The sequence below is a fragment of the Stegastes partitus genome, unplaced genomic scaffold (genome assembly GCF_000690725.1).
Source record: "Stegastes partitus isolate 25-593 unplaced genomic scaffold, Stegastes_partitus-1.0.2 Scaffold618, whole genome shotgun sequence".
Lineage (NCBI taxonomy): Eukaryota > Metazoa > Chordata > Actinopteri > Pomacentridae > Stegastes > Stegastes partitus.
In genome coordinates this window covers 146426-161076 of record NW_007578349.1, presented here as the reverse complement: position 1 = coordinate 161076, position 14651 = coordinate 146426, and the positions used below count along the sequence as shown (strand labels likewise).

The following is a 14651-nucleotide window of genomic DNA, read 5'->3' as shown; positions in this document are numbered from 1 at the left end:
CAGTGCACGTTCCCTTTCTGGTATCAGCTGTCAAACTAATGTGAAACAAAGTGACAGATGGTCAAGCAGAAAAAAAAAAGAGCTTGTTTAGCAGTGAAGGAAATCTCTGGGAAGTCAGACGTGTTCAGAATGGTCAGCCTTAGTCTCTCGGGGGGATATAATCTAAATAAAGTTTGTTACGGCACCTTTGAAACTGAAGAAGGAGGATGAGGGATTAATTATGTCTGAGGTCACGGTGAAGCGCTTCAACAAGACTAACAGCCCTCCTGATGCTGACGTGTTGATTCATTTGAAATGTGTAGTTGTAATAATAGTATATTTTTTTAAAGCACACACAGCACTCAATAAGGTGTAAAACTGAAATGACCTTCAGTGAGCCATGTGAGATTTCCCTCCTCTGCTTGTCCATATGGTAGCTCCACACCAAAATGCATTAACCGTCATTCACCAGCGTACATTCACCTTCAGTCTCAGAAGTTTGAAATATGTCTTTCTACCTTCTACTTCTTTCTGAAATATTGGACTTTGTGGGTGAAGTTGGGCAACAAAATTAGGATATTTTCCCATGATGATCAGTGTGGTGCTGGCCAAAAACCTAAAAAATGTCACCCATTTATACAATTCAGTCAATTCAATTTAAGTTAGCGTATTGACATGTTTAGCTGCACAGACAGCACATAACTAAAATAATCTTTTAGTGACTCAAAAGATATTCAAATATCGTGACTTGCCTTAAATGATTCTTGGCATTTGCGAGTTATTACCATAGACTGTATAAAAGATGGACGTAGCTACCGTGACGTTGGTTTCTGCACTGAGAAAATGAAGCCAGGGTTTTGCTACTTCCTGGTTGACATCTTGGATTTTTGGAGCCAGTGACGCAAAAATCGTCGGAGGGGGGCGGAGCCAAAGGAGCAGCGATTGGTCAGACGGATTGAGAGGCGGGCCCTCTCTGCCCCGCCCACATTTACCGCCTTCTGCTCGCTTCATCTGCATCGTCGCTGCCGACTGTCAATCAAGCCAGCCACGCCCCTTGCCCCGCAAAATGTTGACGATTTTTAAAAAATTCAGTATTGATTTATTTTCAGATTGGCCACCTGATCTCTGGATCTGACTATGAAAACTAATAAGAAAAAAATCCTGAGCTGTAGGAATGCAGTATTTCATGATCTGTGATCACTTCTTTTCCAATTCAAGTCTATGGGAGCCAGGGCTTTTTGGAGCCAGCAGCTAGCTGACGTAGTGATATTGCAGGTTTTTGACACTTCCGGGTTGGCTTCATTTTTCAGAGTCGGTTGCTACACCCATCTTTTATACAGTCTATGGTTTTTACTGAGTGGTCCAGGTGAGCCATACATTATCTTAAACTGTAGTTATTTGCCAGAGTCACAGTCTTTCCCTTTAGCCATACAGTAGCAGCCATGCATGTGCAGATAAAAAAAATCTGTAAAGGAAAATATAGATGTTTAATGTGTTTAAGGGTTTCCATTGGATGTAACTCAGGGTTTTGTAAAATCATCCCATATCAGTATTCTGTCTGGTGATAAAGCTGCAGCCGGACTGGCTCAGAGCTGAGACGAGGAGTTATTGGATTTATATGTCTGCTCCTCTCAGACGGATGAAAACGTGCCTTCTCCAACACAATGTTTAAAAAGACCGACAAACATGCGGGTATCACACCATCACATCTGAACTGATTCACGTCACATCAATCCTTGTAGTATTACACAATGAGCAGCACAAGTCACCACGGAGAAATGTCAGTGTTTTATGAGACACGTTTGATCCTGCTTCAGTCTTTGACCAGCACAGCCAGCCTCACTTTTTCATTACACCACTGTCTCAGTGCCAGTGGAAAGTTGGAGAGGTCCATACTGCCTAAAGGAAATAGCATCACAAGACAAGAAATGATGAATATATATACTTTAAGTGCATTCTTACAACCTCATGTTATTGCTTTCTTTGTTTTATCAATTTTTATGTGATTATAGCACTCAAATGGAACTATAAACTCACTTTTTTTTTGTAACTTATGTGTGTTTCTGATGTGCTGTCATGTTGTCCGTTGTGTAACACGCATTGTCTAGTTTTAAGGGGAACAGAAGAAGGGAGTTATCCCTCCTAAAGTTGATTCCTAAAAAGAACTAAAATGTAATCATTTCAGCTCAAAACTTTACATCACAGTTTTGTGGATGTCAGGAGCTAAACTTAGAATCCAGCCTGTCAAGCTCGAGCCCTAAGCTCATGAAAATATGTTGTTACACCTGTCATTTTTGAGGGATCTAACAAAAGCACGCGGCAACCCATGCTGCCCCTTAGGGTGCCCGCGTCCATGCCAGAGTCTGACAAACACTGCACACTGCATACCAGATCCAGGTTATATTGTTTCATCTGCCATCGCAGCTTTTCTTCTGCACACCACTGATCTGAGCAACACAGTGGCATGACGCTGATTTACAGGATGAAGTGAGAAACAGATGAGTGCTCTGTCCATAGCCAACACAGGTGTGTGTGTTTGTAGAGAGGAGTGTGTCTGAATTTATAATAAATAATGTAGATTTAATGGCGATGATTATCCCGCATGTCAAGAGAGTAGCTCCACTGCCTCAAAGACTTCTGATGAGAAGTTCAGGCTGACAAAGTTGTTCTCCATCGCCTCGATGCTCTCCTCTAAGCACATGCTGTCCTGTTTGATGAGGCTGCTCTCGGTGGTGGGACTGATGACGATTATACGTGGAACGTCCTGAGGCGGCCTGGGATCAGAGGACGAGAGCTTTCCAAAATTCAAGCAGTCAAAAGAGTCGCTCTTGTGGCTGTTCAGCTTGTTGCAGACGTCGCCTTTCTTGCTGCTTGCGTCGGATATCTCATTGGTCAGACTCTGGCTGCGCCGCCTGGTAAGAACTAGTAGAGGGAGAGTGGCGATGGTCAGAGAGCCTGAAACCAGTTCAGGGTCACAGGTGCTCAATGGTTCAGTCATGGTGGGTGGACGCTGGCAATGTTAAAACAAAAGAAATAAAAAAAAAGATACAGACATACATATAGATGCACAAAAACACAATATATTGTGTGGATCATGAATGCAGGACGTGTGACTGAATCCAGGCAACAACAACAACAACAAAGACTTAGAAAACTGCAAACCAAATCAGAAGTTTTCACAGTTTGCAAAAACAAAACAAACATATTTGCACCAATCTCACACTTGAATGGTTTCTCACCTTCTCTCCTCTATGGGTTTTGCTTGTCTTCCGCTCTAACTGTTTCTTATAGGACCTGCTTCTGCAAGACTGTCTGTATGATGAAACACTTCTGAAAGAATCCCCCGACTTCTTGCCCAGGGGCTCCATCTCCACATCCCTCAAAACCTGCAGGAGGGAAAAAGGAATAATCTGAGATGAATTAAACTGAACTGAGAAGTTCACGTTTGGGAAGGTACATGCCTAAGGCCGTCCAAAGATCATATTCAGGTTATTTTCACCTATGAGACGATGTGTAACGACATTCATTTATTAAGAAAAAAAAAAAGGCTGGTTGCTATTTCTTCATGTTTATTGGAAATCCTTGGATTATCTGGGATTATGCATATTTTGTCATAGTTTGATCCATCAAATGTCATTCAGATTCTGTCAAATACATCTGCTGTCTACCATTTTATTTCAACACATGGTGTATTTTGGCACATTTATGCGAGCATAACAGAAAATAGCATTGCTCATATTGCTAATAAGGCTATAGCATAATGTTTGGTCGGTCAGTTTCAAGTCCATCCATTATCCATCCATCCATTATCTATACACCGCTTAATCCTCACTATAGGGTCGCGGGTGGGCTGGAGATTATCCCAACCAAGTCAGGGCAAAGGCCTGTTTCAAGTCGTTTAATGCAAAATTTATGAAAAAAAAAGTAATAGGAATGAAAGTCACAAAATCATCACTTATATTATATTCTGGGCAAAGTCTGAAAAGAAGCTACATCAACATCATCTTAAATTCCGAGTGAGCTCTATTCTGCTCGATTACCGTATCAGAAGGGCTGGAGGAGGCGGTAATAATGTGAGTCCTTGATGCTGTGGATTGTCGACTAATGATGGAGTCTCTGAAGGAGGACTCGCTGATGGAGTAGGAGATGCACTCCTTGCGAGGAGTGGGAGAAAGAAACCACAGGCAGGGAAATTTCTCTGCCAGAGTCATTCTGTTGAGTTCGGAACAACACACGGGCTGTTAGAATAAGTTTGTACGAAACAAAGCAAGAGGATAGAGAGTGAAAAAATAAATACATGAAGTCACACGGATTCATTACTTACCTGTACTTGTTGTGTATGATGGCGTAGATGATGGGATTGTAGATGGCGGAGGCTTTTGCGATGATTGCAGGAACAGCTTTGGAGTACGGCGACAAGATGTTGGAGTGGCTGGACGAGACACAGATTTAAAAAGTTTCCTTCACTGCAGATTGAAAACGGTCTTATTCATTATGAAACTGCGTAGCATGACACCACAACTCAAAGTTCTCTTTATCTCTCTGTGTTTTGTAACATAATGAAGGGGTATATTTGGTCGGGGATTAGCCAACATGTTCCAGCTGCTAGAGAGGGTTGGCTAAGTCCATCTGATCATGTTTGGTGCTTGTGTGTGTGTGTGTGTGTGCAAGGCTACCTTTCTCTCTGTGAATGAGCAGGGAAAAGATGTGATTTCAAAGTTACATAAATCCCAAACTGCTGTACGGCCCAGAAGGGACATGTGGCTTAGTGAATGTTGTGATAAGTTGGATAAGCAGAGGACAAATGAGCAACTTCCCCGTCTGTTATATGCCACTCATCCAGGGCTTCTTGCTCAGACATTATATAATGACACATTTAGCGCCATTTTAGGGAGATTTTTATCCAAACATACTCTAATCAGAGTGAATGACATGATGCAGACACCTCAAGACGTGTTTTAGGTTTAGTTTGTGACTATTTTTATGAACAAATGCCACAAGTTAATATTAGGAGAATGAAAGAGAAAGATAGTGTCGACATTATTTTTGTAATCTTATTTATGAGAGTTCTTATCATGTTCTGCTTACTGACAATGCATTCCTGCAATTAGAAAGACTACGAAACCAAATCATATGTGTTGCTGCTCAACAACATGTTTTTCCATCTTGACCACGTTGACATGCTGAGCATTGTTCAGCACAAACACAACATGATTAACGCTGCTTAAAACTCTTCAAGATACACTATTCAGTGTAACAGGCTTTTATTCTGAAGGAGTAAGTGTAATATGTATTACTTTGCATCTGGGTAGATGTTCATCCTAACATGTGACTAAAGAGTGTAAGTTATGGTGAATTATACACACAATTTTAAAAGCAAAATGCAGTTTTACTTTATTGCCATTATAGGAAGAACATATATGTTACATACCGAACCAATATACAAACATACTTTATACAAGTGTATCCACAAAACTGTGCATTTGAGCGTAAAAACCCTAATATAAGAAAAGAAATCCTTACCCGGCCCAGGAAATCAGTGTGACACAGGCATACGGTGACCAGGAGAGGACGTAGACCACAATGACAACAAAGGCGATCTTTGCCAGTTTCCATTCACTCCTGATGGACTTCTGCTGAATGAGAGTGGATTTCCTCACCTGAGTCCCCAGACGTTCCACCTCCCTGTAGGTGGAGACGGACGGAGGGAGCATTTAAAGATCCAAAAACAACATTGAAGTTATTTATATTTATTTCTGGAATGCTGGACACTTGAAGTTATGTTTTATTTAAACTAGTCTCTTCCCAAAGAAGATATAATTGCAATGTCAGATTTTGGACCACCTGCACATATGTCTGTGAAAGGTGCTATCACATTTCCTAATGGGAATGGTCAATTTTTTTAATTTCCTCAAGGCAAGCAGCCAGTCTGCTATTCCCAAGATGTATAGCACAGTTTTATTAGACACAGTTTGTAAAATTGAACACAAATTTACCTAAAATCATGTACTTTGCATTTTTTATGTGATGCTTTTAATGTGTGAATGCAATCTGGAAAACAGAAATAACACACTGGAATAACATACTGTAAGAAATAACAGAAGCTTGTTGGGTTGTTGCCAAACACCAAGAAAAGAAGCAACCAATTCATAGTCACTGGATCTCTGGATTTTGTCTTTAAAACAAACTCTGTGGCTCATGTACCTCATTTTATAAATATGCAAGCAAAGAATCCTTCAAATACACTCTCTGATTAAAGTGTTACAGCACCTGCTCGTCTTCCTTATGGACAGAAACATTAGAAGATAGCAGTAAAAGATGATTCCCAGTGGAATGAAGAAGACGAAACAGCACAGCATCATCGTGTAGCTCCTGTTGGCTGTTGTGTACGTAACATAATCCCATGTGCAAGATGTCATCAGGCCCTCGGGGATGTAGGAGCCTACAACGATAAAAGAACATCCAATATACATATTTTAAGTTACATGAAGCGAGATAGAGCAAAGCACCGATGGCAATGCAAGTTTGTGTTTCAATGTCTGAGGTGCAGCAGATTAAGAACTGACTGTGTTAGTTAGATTACTCCCTACATCAGTTCTTTTTTTCCTACAGCCTGGAAACAAGCACAGTGTCTGTCTCTGTTAAACTAACACAGTGCCATGTATACTATTAATTAGCCTTATTTCTGTGGCAAGTGAAGGAGAATGATTAGAAAAAGACCCCCAGCTGGAGGAAACTCACTCCAGCCAATTAGAGGAGCCAGACTCCAAGCCAGAGAGTAGAGCCAAACCATGAGGATGGCAAGAGTAGTTCTGCGTTTGGAGCTCCAGTGGATGGTCTGCAGGGGCTTGGTGATGACCAGATAACGGTCGATGGAGATGGCCAGCAGGTTTATCATGGAGGCAATGCCGAACAGGGCGCCGCAGAATGCGTACATCTTACACCCTACATGAAAGGAACACATGCAAACACGTTAACAACTCAGCAGCAGAATGCAATGTCATCTAATGTGGTTGTTTCTAAATTAAAAATATATGAAGAGCTAACAAACAAGCCAACAGTGCAGAAGAGAGCACAGGATTACCCATCTCTCCAAACACCCATTCCTTGTAGAGGCAGTTGATGAAGAAGATGGGGGACTGTGTGAAGGCCATGAGGAAGTCACTGGCCGCCAAGTTCATGATGAAGTAGTTCGGCAGGTTACGGAGTTTCTTGTTGCTGCAGATACACACAAACACACAAGGAAAGTGATATTATTAGAAACAAACAGTAAAATAAAAATGAGAGTGTTGAGATAACGAAAATGTTCTGATGCAACATCCTTACAGTGGATCTGATGGGAACATTGGATTTTTGAAAAGCAAACTCCAACAGTCTGACTTTTGATTAATTCCATTGATTTAAAACATGTATATACACATATAGTACTATTATTATGTTTTCTGTCTTTTAATTTCTTTAATCTGTGAAACACTTTGTCTTACATTCCAATTTATCAAAAGTTCTACAGAATTCTGAGTCTGATTGACTGATTTCACAAAACCCAATTAGTGAGATGTGGACCATGCCACTAACAGGCTAACAGTTACGTGGAATAACAGCTGATATCTGCTCTGTTATTGTCTTTTTGCTGCTTTTGACACAAGCAGGCGGCACTGATGGATGAAACAAAACATCTGCATCAGCCTCTCATTTTCAAATATTGGACTACTAAATATAATATCGCACGAGTTTGTTTAAAGGATAGAAACACTTGTCTCCTCACTTAATGAAATGTTTTTGAATGCCTAATTCAACACCCATGCTACTGTTTAATTGTCAGCATTAATCAGATATAAGCTCTTTGTTAGACTCGTCAACTCTGTGTGAACCTGCATTCGTATGAGCTTGATTGAGCAGCGTATTGACCTGCTGTCTTCTTCCTCCGCAGCTCTTTATTGATTAAAGTCTCTTTCTGTGAATCCTGAATTAAAATTGGTTGCTCCCCTTGTCTGACTGAAAACGGACCCATCAGGTTTTGGTGAACTCAGGCCTATTAACGTTTGTTTGTGTTTCTCTGATTATTGCATCATCGTTACGTTAGCATCGCCTCTTCCTAGAAAAAATCATCATATCGGGTGACATCTCACCAAAGACAGTCATTGCCCTCTGGGTGTGTGTTGGTGTGTGTTGGTGTGTGTCTGTGTGTGCGTGAATGATTTTTCTTGGAACTCATAACATCACATGCATTTCTGACTCAGTAAGCACAAATTATCAGCACAATACAGTGGAGTACCCATCTAATCTATCTACGATGATGGACAGATGGAATATGAAAGCTCCTGACAATCCCCAGAACACGCACACCACACCACCGCCACCACACTACACCACCCACACACACACGCGCGCACACACACACACTGACCCAGTTTCGGTGAAACAGATAACGTCAGTGGCACAACGAGAGTCAGTGCAGGTCCAAATTACACAACATGTAAAACACAAAGTCCTGTCTTGACTTTTAATTGAAGTTTACAAATTAAGAGCGACTTGTCTTGCAGAGTGACATTCAGCTGCCTCTTGTTTTTGACATAACCTGTTGCATATTACTGCAAAGTGTGAATTGAACTGCATGGTGCATTGGATTTATAGTGACATGAACAATACCTTTATGCAGCCATCAGTCATGCATGCAGCCAGTTTATTTTTTTAATCATATTTGCTGTCCAGCTTACTGATTTTGTGGCTCCTAACAAGACTTGAGTGAGCGCCATCCTACCGGTTTTGCACACCGCATACAAATACTTCTATTAGGGTTAAATGGGCATTGCGAAAGTTTCCCTGTAAAAGGCTGGAAAGGTTCATTGTTATTCAAAAAGCAGCCTCCTACTTTTTTCTAGTGTAGTTAATGTGATCTTTCAAGGACAGATTTGCTTCTATGAACACCAAATTTCACTTTGTTGCCCTGCAGCTAAGATTACCTTTCAGCCAGGATGCGAGGATGCAAAGATTATTTTGATCCTCAGGAGAGTAAAAGACATGACAAGTACTGATGCTCGCTGCGCAGTAAATTAAAGGTAGCCAATTCCTATCATCCTGTCCTGCTGTTTTGTCTGTTGCAGCATGTGTTTCTAGCTATCAAAACTCTCAAAAAGACCTCCATTCGTTGCATTTTGGCACCAGCATGCCCCCTTCACACAGCACAGGCTTTCTGTCAGTCTCCCCATCTGTCCAGCTCTCAGTCAGATCATCACATCTGACTGATTACAGCAGGGCTTTATTTAAACAGTGATCTGCATTAAAAAATGGTGAAGGCTAATTCAGTGGGATGAAACTTGCTCAGAATAAATCCACAAAAAAAAAAACCACACTCACCCACCCACACACACACATAAAGATTCACAGTAAAAAAAAATAATCTGCCAGTCACACAAACCCACCTGTAGATGGCAAACATGACCAGGGCGTTCCCAGTGATGCCCAGGGTCCCGATGACAAAGACGAACAAAGCGACGATGTAGTGAGCATGGTCAGGCACCTCCACCTTGTTGAAGAAGCTGCTCTGGGTGTGTGCTTTCTCCGGCTCCATGCTCTCAGTGGACCACATGGTTCAGACACCTCATCAGGGCTGCCAACCTGGCAGGATGTAGTAGCAGGTCTACCAGTCCGGAATCCACTTCATTTTTCTCGCCTCGGGCCTCCATAGTGGTGTCATTTGCACGAAGGATGTATCTGGCTGTAAAGATGTAGTTTTATCAAGTTTTCTACTTACTGATCATTTTCAGGAGACGGCACTCTTTGTCTGTCCCATCCTAAACCTTTCCTCCTGCACTAAGCACAAAAAACAAAGGACCAGGTGATCTCCATTTTTGCCAGGAAATCTAATTTAGTTTATATGCCCACTTCTGGTGACAAAGAATGAAAGGGCTGATCTGTACAAAGTGATATGAGAAAGGTTAGGAAAACATCTGTCATAAAACGTGAAAGCAGCAGCAGCAGCAGCAGCAGCTCCTCTTTCACCGCCTTGTCCGGTGGTGTCAGATGAGAGTTGACACCCCTTTCTCACGTTAGTTATCTCCAAATGTGCTTCGAAGCAGCATCCATGTCTGTTCTTTCTTCCCCTCTGGTGTGCAGTTCAAAAAAACTTGGCTTCCACCTGCCGTATTTCCTGCTTGATACTTGAGTAGATTATATTCTCCAGTACATTAAATCCCACACTCGTTGCACATTGTCACAGTCTGTCCACTCAGTGTTCGCCTGCAGCCTCTTCACCCATCACACCAGCTGTGCACCGAGCTCTGAATCAGTGGCCTGTCTCTGATTATCTTGTGAACTAGCGACTCCTAACCCCTCATCTCTCTCTCTCTCTCTCTCTCTCTCTCTCTCTCTCTCTCTGCCTCTCCCTCACTGTCCCATGTTGGTTTGTGCTGCTCTCTCAACCCTGCCCCCTTGTCATGCTCCCTTTCTCTTCCTTCCCTCTCTCTCTCTCTCTCTCTCTCCTCAAATGCACTGCCTTTCTTGCCTCTCTCTCCCTCTCCCTCACCCCCTCCCCACCCTTCATGTATTACGGCCCAGCCCTGAGCTCTAACCCTTTAACTACCAGATCCTTACATAACAGACATGATGTTCACTAACACTACTCGTGTCAACATCCATTTTGGCTCAGAAATCCATCAGGCTTTGCACGCTGGACGTGCACACAGTGATGCACGTCAGTCACCTTTCAACGTCAGCCGACTCCTGGCCGTGTGCAAGTCGTTACGGAGCTCATTAGAAGCTCGTCTTGAATGTGAGCAGGCGCTCATGCATGCGCAAGACTTGCATGTTTTTCGTTCAAGTGGCTGTGACATCATTGTGCTCACACTCGCTAACATGCACAGGATGTATAAGATCACGCATGGAGCCATGAAAGTCACTGGGCTTCCCACTCCCACTCCCTGATTAATTCACAACAGCTCTGACTGGCAATGCGCACATCGTGATCCAGAATGCTCAAATACGTCTCCAGTATTTCATGCCTTCACTCTAGCCGTAAATTCATTTTATTCTTGAGCAGAGGAGCCATCTTTGTTGCCATCTTTGTTCAATATACTACATTTATTAGAGAAAGTGGGACTTTTTTTTTTTGTCTATAGCGAGAAAATCTTAATTAAGAACGATGTTCATGTCATCACGTTCAATTTTCAGGGAGCTAATGGGCACCATGTTCTCAGCTATATTCTCATGACTGCCAGCAGGACACGGGTCAGAAGAGCTCATCAGCTGGTCATTGCTTTTTATGGTGCTGGACATGTTGATAGAAGAGATGAAGGGAAGTGAGGGAGGCGAAGAATGCAGAACTTAGACAGAGATGTCAACTAAGCCCCTTCAGCAAGGGATAGCCTTAATCTGCACACTGTGCATGCATGTGGAATAGTGTTTGATCTGCATGGAATAAGAATTTATATGATACTCTGTGTGTGTGTGTGCGTGTGTGTGTGTGTGTGTGTGCGTGTGTGTGTGCGTGTGTGTGCGTGTGTGTGTGCGTGTGTGTGTGCGTGTGTGTGCGCGCGCGTGTGTGTGTGTGTGCGTGTGCGTGTGTGTGACTGCATGCCACCTACACATGTATGTGCACTAATGCATATGTATTTGTGGACTATATCACAGATTTTATAAATGAGCAGATGTTTTCAGGGATTACCGTTGTCAGTCCAATCAGAGCTGTTGTGCATATGCGTGCATGTCAGCACAGCAGGGAAATATAAAACAGGATATCCGTTGCTACTGCACATGAAGAGCAAGATATATGGCTATTTTGCTGAGCAGAGACCAAACATGCTGATTGTGTAAACTAACAAAAGCTGAAAATAAACTACTGAAGTGAAGAGCTACTTACGTCACCTAAAACACAAAACAGTAAAATGTGGGAATATGTGCACATCTGATGAGGGAAGTAGCCTTTTAAATACTTTAATTAGGTCACATTTAATGATTTGCCTTACACTGAATATGATGCCACTTGTCATTAATGTTAGCACAGCCTGTGCAACAAGCTTGACTCAGAGGGGGATTAGAGAAAGATGAAAGCAGCAAGTCATCCTGCTCATCCAACTGCCCTGCGCTGTACAACGTGACATCCCTCTCAGATGCGAGCAGACAGTGATAATAAAACACTTTTCATTAAAATTAAAAGAAGAAGTTATGCTTAAAATTGCTTTTAATCAATGCAGCGTGTCAGTTACGTTCAATTCTTACAAATAAAAATCTTGTTTTTGTATTTTTCAGAACACACAGTGGCTTGTATCCATTGATGTGGGTGAAACTGTTTCCGTTTACATGCCAGAGCTTCACAGACAGCATATGCTCTTTTGTTTGTCTTTTATTTTCCCCCCGCTCTTTTATTACATAAATATGCAGAGTTTGTCAGATCTTCACAGCTACAGCATATGTAGCCTCCCCATCATATGGACGAATGACCTTGCCTTGATGGAAAAAGACACCGGTGGTGTGGCATACATAGAGCACGACCTGAACAATGGAGGTCAGCGTTCAACATGTCAATGAGTCAGTCACTATCGAACCAGCTGGTGCTTAATTCCTCGGCTCCAGCCCGCTGCTAAAGATATAGCTGGCTTTTTGGCTCGCAGTGGAAAGAGACTAATTATTATTGAGTGGTGCTAGCTCTCTGACCAGGGCTGCATCCTCACGCACATGAGTCAGTTGGAAATCAATGCTTCGCCAGATAGGGGCAAATAAGCTACAACAGATACAGAGCAGCACGGAGAGCGTTACAAAATAAGCTTTAGGGGGGACGACTGTCAAGTGTCAGTGGCGTCACACGACTCCTTTTTTTTTTATCCTGCTTAAGACATTGCAAAGACTGCAATCGTGTGAGAGCTTTGATGGGATGTGCGTGGTATCTTTTTTTTTTTTTTTACTGTAGTAAGTGCAGTGGCTCATGGGATAGTTGTGTGCTTTGTTTTAAAAAGATTGTCCTTTCTCACAATTTTGATGAAATGCTTTTAGCTGCATCATCACCTCAACCTGATCACATTCAGTTGGATCTTCTTTAGATAAGCATTCAGAGAGGGAGCAAGCTGATCATTAAAAAGCTCTAATTATGGTCTTTATCTCTCATAGTGTGCACATTTTCTGGTGAACACAATGATTTGAGAATAATAAGAAAAAGGAACTCTCCTCTTACACCATGCATGTTGAGATTATTTCTTACATCCATCCATCCATCATCTATACACCGCTTAATCCTCATTAGGGTCATGGGGGGCTGGAGTCTATCCCAGCTGACTCAGGGTGAAGGCAGGGGACACCCTGGACAGGTCACCAGTCTATCACAGGGCTACACTTAGAGACAGACAACCAAGCACACTCACATTCACACCTACGGACAATTTAGAATCACCAATTAACCTCAACATGTTTTTGGACTGTGGGAGGAAGCCGGAGAACCCTGGAGAGCTGCACGGGGAGAACATGCAAACTCCTTATTTCTTACAGAGTAGTTGAATTGGTTTGACTTTGGAGGATTGTGATGAATCTGACAAAAACTATTTTTTTCTTGGTAGAGAGTTTTCTTTCCTTTATGCATTTGTTTCATCATTAACCACATAAGCATAGTAATAATGCATCAGCAGGGTTGAAAAAATGTGCATTACTGTTATAAGTGGTGTTCTGTGTTGGTGTCTCTGTGCACAATGGTCGTCAAATTGAGTTACCACTTATAGAAATGCTGATACTTTCATTAAAACATGCTCTACATTTTTGTCCTGTATATGGATGGGGAGTGTTTTTTGTTGCTGTAATTATGCACAGTTTAACACCCTCAAATGGTTAGAAAAAAAAAATCATGACTTTTCACATGTATTTATTGTAATCCTGCTTTAGTAAAAGTAGGTCAACAACTTTGCACCTGTTCCGCTGGTTTCAGGTGCAGAGGTTACGTGGTTTAGCGGCATGTACAGCTGAGCAATATGACGCAGGCAATGGTGGATATGGTATAGAGCTTTAAATGTCACATGTAATGCATGTGTTAAGCCTCTTTAGTGTTTCTGTCAACCAACATAGTGGGAATCTGGGTTATAGATCAAACCATGTGTAAAAAGCAGGTCATAACATGCTCTTCAATGAGTGGAATGAATTTCAGTCAATAACAAACCACCACAGCTGCATCCAACGCCCGTCTCTCTCCATCAATCTCTCTCTTTTCCTCTCTCTGAAATTAAACAAGTACAATTATATTGATGTCTTTTGTTGTTGTAATAAATGACAGATTAACTTGATCGTCAGAAATGCATACAAACAGAGATACATAGAATGAAAGGAGAATTAAAGTCCAGTGATTCAAAAAATAAATATAATCACTGACAGACAAAGCCTGATAAAACTCCACAAACGAAAAAACAACAAGCTGTGATTGCAGCAATGCCTCGTGTGAATTATGTACAATTAGGGAATTCATAACACTGCAGTGAACTATTAATACAGCAGAAGTGGAAGTGACTCACCAGGACGACCACGTCTTCTTATATTCATACTTTAGTCCTGGAAACCTTTAATGCATTTTGTTGAAGTACTGAGTTACTTTTTTAGATTTATATTAAATAGGACAGAACACACACCATAAAAGCTATGGGCGAGAACGAATGGCGCATTTTTTACTTAGGCACATTTATCATTTATGCCCATGGTGAGCA

At 41.8% G+C, this 14651-nt stretch overlaps 2 protein-coding genes across 2 annotated transcripts in view; both read right to left on the bottom strand.

Annotated features, from left to right (window-relative positions):
• Positions 1 to 2584: 2584 nt before the first annotated feature.
• On the bottom strand, positions 2585 to 9568 carry LOC103362942 (melanopsin-A-like). The gene is made up of 9 exons (XM_008289486.1): positions 9402 to 9568; positions 7064 to 7197; positions 6721 to 6924; positions 6250 to 6421; positions 5503 to 5664; positions 4304 to 4411; positions 4020 to 4191; positions 3219 to 3365; positions 2585 to 2989 (listed from the first exon to the last, which is right to left on the bottom strand). Exons 1-9 carry the CDS (start codon positions 9566 to 9568, stop codon positions 2585 to 2587), a joined length of 1671 nt encoding a protein of 556 aa, XP_008287708.1.
• Positions 9569 to 12363: 2795 nt separating this feature from the next.
• The window catches only part of LOC103362948 (putative defense protein Hdd11), a 4825-nt gene continuing 2537 nt past the window's right edge, over positions 12364 to 14651 (bottom strand). Inside the window, exons 6-7 of the mRNA XM_008289491.1 lie at positions 12985 to 13016; positions 12364 to 12468 (exon numbers count right to left, since the gene is read on the bottom strand). Coding sequence (XP_008287713.1) covers positions 12364 to 12468; positions 12985 to 13016 — 137 coding nt within the window. The remainder of the gene's footprint in view (positions 12469 to 12984; positions 13017 to 14651) is intronic.